General features: G+C 62.4%; 1 protein-coding gene across 4 annotated transcripts in view; it reads right to left on the bottom strand.

Moving 5' to 3' along the window:
* Window positions 1–3789: 3789 nt before the first annotated feature.
* GMPPA (GDP-mannose pyrophosphorylase A) overlaps window positions 3790–6441 on the bottom strand; it is a 7086-nt gene continuing 4434 nt past the window's right edge. For 3 of the 4 annotated variants that reach the window (XM_010861252.1, XM_010861251.1, XM_010861253.1), the window contains exons 8-14: window positions 5831–5845; window positions 5339–5473; window positions 5135–5232; window positions 4922–4968; window positions 4621–4713; window positions 4342–4510; window positions 3790–4074 (exon numbers count right to left, since the gene is read on the bottom strand). In XM_010861252.1, coding sequence (XP_010859554.1) covers window positions 3974–4074; window positions 4342–4510; window positions 4621–4713; window positions 4922–4968; window positions 5135–5232; window positions 5339–5473; window positions 5831–5845 — 658 coding nt within the window. In that variant the 3' untranslated portion in view covers window positions 3790–3973. The remainder of the gene's footprint in view (window positions 4075–4341; window positions 4511–4620; window positions 4714–4921; window positions 4969–5134; window positions 5233–5338; window positions 5474–5830; window positions 5846–6441) is intronic. The other variant, XM_010861254.1, reaches the window with a different exon arrangement.

The raw sequence follows: 6441 nt of genomic DNA, 5'->3' as shown, positions 1-6441 counted from the left end.
CCCGCATCCGGTTTGGGGGCCCGCCCAGGTACAGGCAGTGGGGGCAGTCGGTGACGAGAGGTTGAAGGGACCACGTCTGAGATCGAGGGGGCGGCTGGAGGAACAAGGGGCGGGGGACAGAGAAGGCAGGGCAGAGAGGGAAGAAAGATGCAAAATCTCGGCTGGTCAGAAGCTGACCAAGTCTGAGTCTGTCGCGGGAGGGTTGGGGTGGGGAGAAGCCAATGTGGGGCCGGGTAGGCAGCTGGCAACCTCGGAGCTGAGGCTGGAGAGAGGGCCAAGGGCAGTGGCGTTCTATCTGGTGGTAGCCAGGAGTCATCGTAGGGGCCTGAGAGGCAGAGGCAGGCCGGGGTGAGGGGGTGGTCAGAGAGAAGAGAGGACGTGGAAGGAGGAGGAAGAAGATCCAGGGAAGGAGGGGGGAGAGGGCTTTGCAGCAGTGAAAGCTGCTGGGAGCAGATAAGGCGGTACGGCAGCGGGAGGGATTAAAGCTCCGAGGGGCCAGGGCGAGGGCGGGGGCGGGGGCGGGGGCGGGTGGGGGGAGGCGAGAAGGAGAGGGCTGAGGGCCGGACCCCGGGGCCCAGAAGATGAGTGCGGGAAACTAGGGCTGCGAGGGGGCAGGATTTAACCAGAGACCAGACGTGGTCGTCGCCTGGTTGAGGAGTGGGGAGAGGACGGAGTCTTCCTGCTCATCTCTGCTGAGGTGGGGGACTTTTCCGCCACTGATGGAGCCCCCATACGCTGCTCTCGGGGTGGCAGAGCTGAGTGGAGAGGGGCATTCCTTGGGAGTGGGAGGCTACTGAAGACTGCTGGGGAGGCGGGTGGCAGGGGCCGGCCCTGGGAGCCTCCGAGCTCTGATTAGAACTTGGACTGGACACGAAGCGCCTCCTTGAGGCGGCCAGTGGAAACCGTGTCACAAGGGACCTTGACCACAATCAAGGGTGCCCCGCCAGCCCACCGGGGGATGGAGACTCCCACTTACGTCCAGGGTGGCAAGGACCAGTGTTTCGGAGGGGGGATTTCTCTGTGGGTAAGGGCGTGGGCACGGAGAGGGACAGTGGCTTCTCCCAGCTCAAGCCTCAGACACGATGCCCCTTACCACCCGCCACCCACCTGTTCTGCAAACCTTCCTGAAGGGTGTCTGGGGAGGGAGAAATCCCTGATCCCTACGGACGAGGGCCGAGGGCGGTTCAGAGGTGGCCCGGGCGGCGGAGGGGAGCCCCGAGGGAAGGAAGGGGAGGAGGCGGCGGAAGGGGCGAGGGCGGCGGGCGGGGCAGAGTAATTGCACGTTTGTCAGTTCTCCCGTCTCCGCGCACGAGGGAGCCTGTGTGGCGGTGGGTGTAGCTTCGCCTCCAGGAGTCTGTGTCTGTTGGCAGAGGTTTCAGTGTGTCTGTCTCAGGGGGTCTGGGCTCTCCCTGGACCCCCGCCCCCACGTCGTGTTTTGGGGAGCGCGGCTCTGGGCACACCCAGCTGTGCTCCGTGCTGATGCGGCAGATGTGGCGGGGCCCCAGCTGTGCCGGCTTCCCGGAGAGGGGGAGGGGCTGCAATCTGCTCCCCCGATAATGGCTGCTAAGTGCCAGGGGGAAGGGATGGAGACGGGGGTGGGAAGGCCTGGTCCCCGCCGCACCCCCCCCTGGCCGGCCTCCCCCCAATCTGTGTTCTTGGCTCGGCCTCTTCCCCCTGGCTGGCTCCTGAAGCCCGTCCAAATTTCTCTCCACGCTCAGTCCCCTCAGTCCCCGTCCCCAGCTCTCCTGTCACCCCATCCAGCTTGGTGCCAGGGACCCGCCGCCCCCCCACCCGGCCCCCAGCTCGCTCCCCCTCGCTGATTTTACAGAATAATCTTTTTATGGAAACTGGGGGAAAAAAAAGCGCTAATGGCAGGAGCGCACCCCTCCCCCGCATCCCTCCCCCCACCATCCCATACTTCCCACCCCAGTTCCCTCCGTTCTCCCCAGGGGCCAGCACCCTCCTACCCCTACAGGGCCAATGAGGTCCTGGAGGTAGTGAAGGGGGACCCCAGCGCTCTCCCCTCAGGAGGCCGGACATTCCCACCGGACACTCCCACGTGCTGGGTCCTGGGATGTTCCCTTAGGGGTGGAGGGGGACTAGGCCCCTCCCAGACAGACTAGGCTTGAAGAGAGTGGAGAGCAATGGAACTTCTCTCCTTAGAAGCCCCCTCTGCACTTCAGCACAGAGACAACAGTGACCTGCTCTGCCTGGGGCAGGGGGCACACCACAGAGACCTCAGCTTCACTAGCCCCCTCCACTTTTAACACTGCCCCTGCCCCTGCCCCCACCCCCACTGGGCCCAGGAGGGGGTTCCTGGGGGCCAGGGCCTGACACAGACTTATTGGATTTCACGGTGTTTTGCTGAGAAAATAATTAAATTATCATATTTATGATGAAGCTGCCATGGCCTCTGCCAACCACTCGGAACAGAAGGGTCAGGACTGGGGGTGGAGAGGAAGGGACCGGGCCCCTGGCCCCCTGGCCCACCCCTCTCCCAGCCCTTCCCTCAGGGGCTGACCCCAGCCTAGAGGAGCCATCTGCAGCCCCCTGCGGACCCTACGCAGAGGCGACAGAAGGTCCGGCCTGGAGAAGAGACTGGAGGGACCAGGAGTGGGAACGAGGCAAGAAGCTGAGTCAAGGCAGACTGTATTGTAGATCAGGAGTGCTGAAACCCCAAGGTTGTTTCACAGGTGCTCTGACTCTGCCTGCAGGGGCCTCCAAGGGCTAGGAGGTCACACCTAGCCCAATCCCCAGGTCAGCCTCAGCCCAGCCTCGCCCCCCCCCCCCCCCCAAACGAAAGCACATCTTTCTAAGTGCCCAGCTCCAAAGCTCTGAAATCCTGGGCTTTGATAAAGGCCCTGGCACCCTGCTGCCTGCCACCCCTGCTGGCTGCCAGGACCCCCTCCTCCCTCCCACCCACGCCCTGCACCCCCCCCCCAGTCTCTTCGGGTAATTAGATTCCTCTCAATTAGCAGATTACGATCATTACCAGCTCATCTGGCAACTAAGCTCTGCACCCACAGCTGGGGAAAGGGGGGGGCACCAGGAGGGGCACACGGGGGTCACGGGTGAACACCAGAGAGAGCTGGGTTTCTCTGGGGCTTCAGGAATGTGGAAGGAAGACTGAGAACCCTCCACCTACCCACCCACCTGCCGGAAGAGGGCAGAGCCAGAGTGTGGGAGGTGGCCAGGGCTCCTCCCCTCCCAGAATGGAGTAGCTCCCACTGTGCTTCTGGAGAGAAAGGCAGCAGCTCAGGCCCATCCTGCCTGCCAGGGACTAGAAGACAAGAGATCCGGCCTCGGGCGGGGGAGAATACCCCCATCCCGCCAAAAGCCAAGCTGGGAGCAGATGGAGCTGGCAAAGTGGAAAGCGGGCCGGGACTGGGCAGGAACCAAAGAGACCGGACACCAGGTGATCCAACCTTGGGCCCTGGGCTCCCAGGCCCAATTCCCATGCCTGCCGCCTGCACCCCACTGGCCAACTGAAATCCCTCCCCCTTCCCCTTGGAACCCTTACACTCCGGAGCCTGAGCCAGGCCCAGTGAAGGGGAACAGGGAGCCAGCATCTGGGTGAAGGCAGGGCCTGTAGGCTAGGAGCCTAGAGGGCCTTCCTCCAGAGCGGCAGAGAGGCTGAGGCTGTAGGAGGGGGAAATGTACCAGGGCTCCAGATTCATTATTCATGAGCCCGCAGCAACAACTCCAATTTAAATGCTAATGTGGGGGGGCCTGACTCAGCTGCCCCCCTTCCACCATCACCCCCGGCCCAGGCACAAGCGGAGTCCGTGCTGGCTCCAGGGTTCACCCGGGTTTATTAGGGAGTGGAGAGGGAGGCCAGAGTCCTCCAACCACCCACGTTGCTCCCTGCAAGTGCGCGTGTGGAGAGCCTGCCTGGACAGAGGCTGGCCACGCAGGCAGGCAGGAGCCTCAGGGGAGCAGATGGGAGTTCAGGGGGGCCTTCTGGCAGGCCCCCTCAAAGGATGATCTGGTTGGTGAAGCTGCGGCTCAGCTCCTTGTGTGGCAGAACAATCGAGTTCAGGATGAGCACCTCGGCAGGGATCCGGACGCGGCAGCCTGCAGTGTGGACCAGGGCACCAGGGAGAAGCCGTGGGGAGGGGAGGTGAGGGGCAATGAGCTGGGGGCCACCGCCATCTGGGGGTGGGGGGGACCCCTTCCTGCCCATCTGTGCCCCCTGCGACTCACACAGGCCCTGACACACAGCAGATACTGGGTAAATGCTCAAGGAATACACACACAGACACACAGGCACACAAACGCTCCCACAGGGCATGGCCATCACCTGTGGAAGTTTCTTGCAGCCCAGCACCCCGGGAAGCATACCTAGTATAGTGATGGCAGGCAGCAGCTTCCCGTCCTTGAACAGGCTCTCACTGTCCATGTGGGCTCGGGGGTCGTTGGGATTGGGGTCATTGGGGGTACCCTCCACACGGGCCCAGCGCCCCACGGTGCTCCCCCAGCCCACGATGCTGTGCAGAACACACGTGTGCTCCTGACAAACAGCACGAAGGGAGTGAGGGGCCAGATGCACAACCCATGGGGTGCACTCCTCCACTTGGCCTCTAGGGGTGCCACGTGGGCAGCGTGGGCCTGGATGCCTACCTGCAGTGTGGCTCCGTGGAGGACGATGCTCTCTCGGAGCCGCACGCCCTCACCTATGGTCACCCCCTCCCCGATGGAGACGTTGGGGCCCAACTGTGGAGAAAGCACAACCATAGGCCTTGGAGGGCCCCAAATCCAGTCCCCTCACAGAAAAGATAAAGGGGAAGGGACCTGCTTGAGGCCACCCTACAAGCTGTGCACGAAGGAGAGACCCCACCCTGAGCTCGGGAGAATCTGTACCGCCCTACCATCTGATGGCCACCTCCCTTCCTCCCTTCCTCTGGGCTGGGCCACTGCTTACCACCGCCGATGGGGCCACCTTAGCAGTCGGGTGGATGTAAACATTTCCTAGAAGCAGAAGAAAGGACTGGGGGCAAATGCCCCTAAACCACACTTGGTTCAGGGAGTGTGGGACTGAGACTTCACCTCTGGATCTGTGACCAGGAGTCACAGCTCAGAGGGGAGGGGGGCTGAGCTGGGGGGCAAAGGTTATGGATTGGGGCAGGATGGGTACCTCGAATCCGTGGACCCCCTGGCGTGTGCTTGGCCAGGCGTTCTGGGTGAGTGAGCTGGTACTGGCTGAGATAGAGGCGGGAGGCATAGAGGGCTGAGCTGGGGGCCAGAAAGTGGAATGGGGGCTCAGGGGCCAGCAGGGCCTGCGCCCACTGCCCCAAAGTCTCAGATGACCCAACCACCCCATCAGAGGCCACTCCCATACCCTGCGGACTTGATCTGGCTCCAGATCCCGTCAGTGAGGTGCACATAGATCTGGCCCTGCCCGGCCAGGGCGGAGAATACGTCCTGCTCCAGGCGGATGGTACCTGCCCCGGGCCATAGGCCTGAAGAGTCCTCCCTGGCACAGAGGGAGAGATGCTGACATCAGTTCCCCAGCTGAGCCCGACTGGGGGCCAACACAATCTCCTGGGGACAGGGATCAGAGAGAATCCCACCACCTCTCCAGGTCTGGTCAGATCTGCTCCAGAAGGATGCTCACATCTCAGGAAGCTCTCCTATCACCCTCACACACATCCCCCGCCTCTCTCCACCCCCACCCCCCCGAGTTGCTATGTCCCCAGGCACAGACCTGCTGCCCATCCTGCCCTACATCCAGAGGGAGTTCGACCAGACCTAGGTTCTCCCCACTTTTCCCATTCTCCCCGCCATCCGCCCTCCCTCTCAACTGGATGGAATGAAACACAGACAGACTCACCCCAGAGGAAGGCAGCTGGTGAGGGCAGAGACAGTCACAGAAAGAGAGGGAGAGAGAGAGAGATGATGGAGATGCCAGCTCAGCAGAAACAGAGAGGCCAGGAGAGATGGAGAGAAAAGCAGAGATGGGTGGGAGTGAGAAGATGGTGATGCGTGAATGAGGCATGAGATGGGAGATGGGCAGGGGAGGAGAGAGTGAAGGCACGGATCCACAGAAGGAGCAGGTCCCAGCCTAGGACGACGACCCTGGGCTGTGGCTGATGATGAACAGGGCTCCGGGGCACTGTGCTCCAGGGGGAGCCTGGGCCTGAGAGTATGGGTGTACGCGCGCGTGCACATGTGTGCAGACACACACGCCTGTGTGCACCCATGTGTGTGTGTTGCCGTCTGTTCGGAAAGGCATCTCTGGGACACTCAGGGCTTGAGAGAAATGGACCAGGAGGGGAGTGGGCAGGCAGTGACAGAAGAGGAACTGAGATGGATAAGGAAGAGGGACAGAATGAGGTTAGGAAGGGAGGGACAGGGAGGCTCGGCTGGAGATGACAAGTGGAGACAAGAAGGACAAGGAAGGTGAGCGGGTGCATGTGGAGCCTGCAGAGACTGGGGGCAGGT

This window comes from Bison bison, unplaced genomic scaffold (genome assembly GCF_000754665.1).
Source record: "Bison bison bison isolate TAMUID 2011002044 unplaced genomic scaffold, Bison_UMD1.0 scf7180017864471, whole genome shotgun sequence".
Lineage (NCBI taxonomy): Eukaryota > Metazoa > Chordata > Mammalia > Artiodactyla > Bovidae > Bison > Bison bison.
The sequence above is the reverse complement of the archived record's forward strand: the minus strand, read 5'-3'. Positions and strand labels throughout refer to the sequence as shown.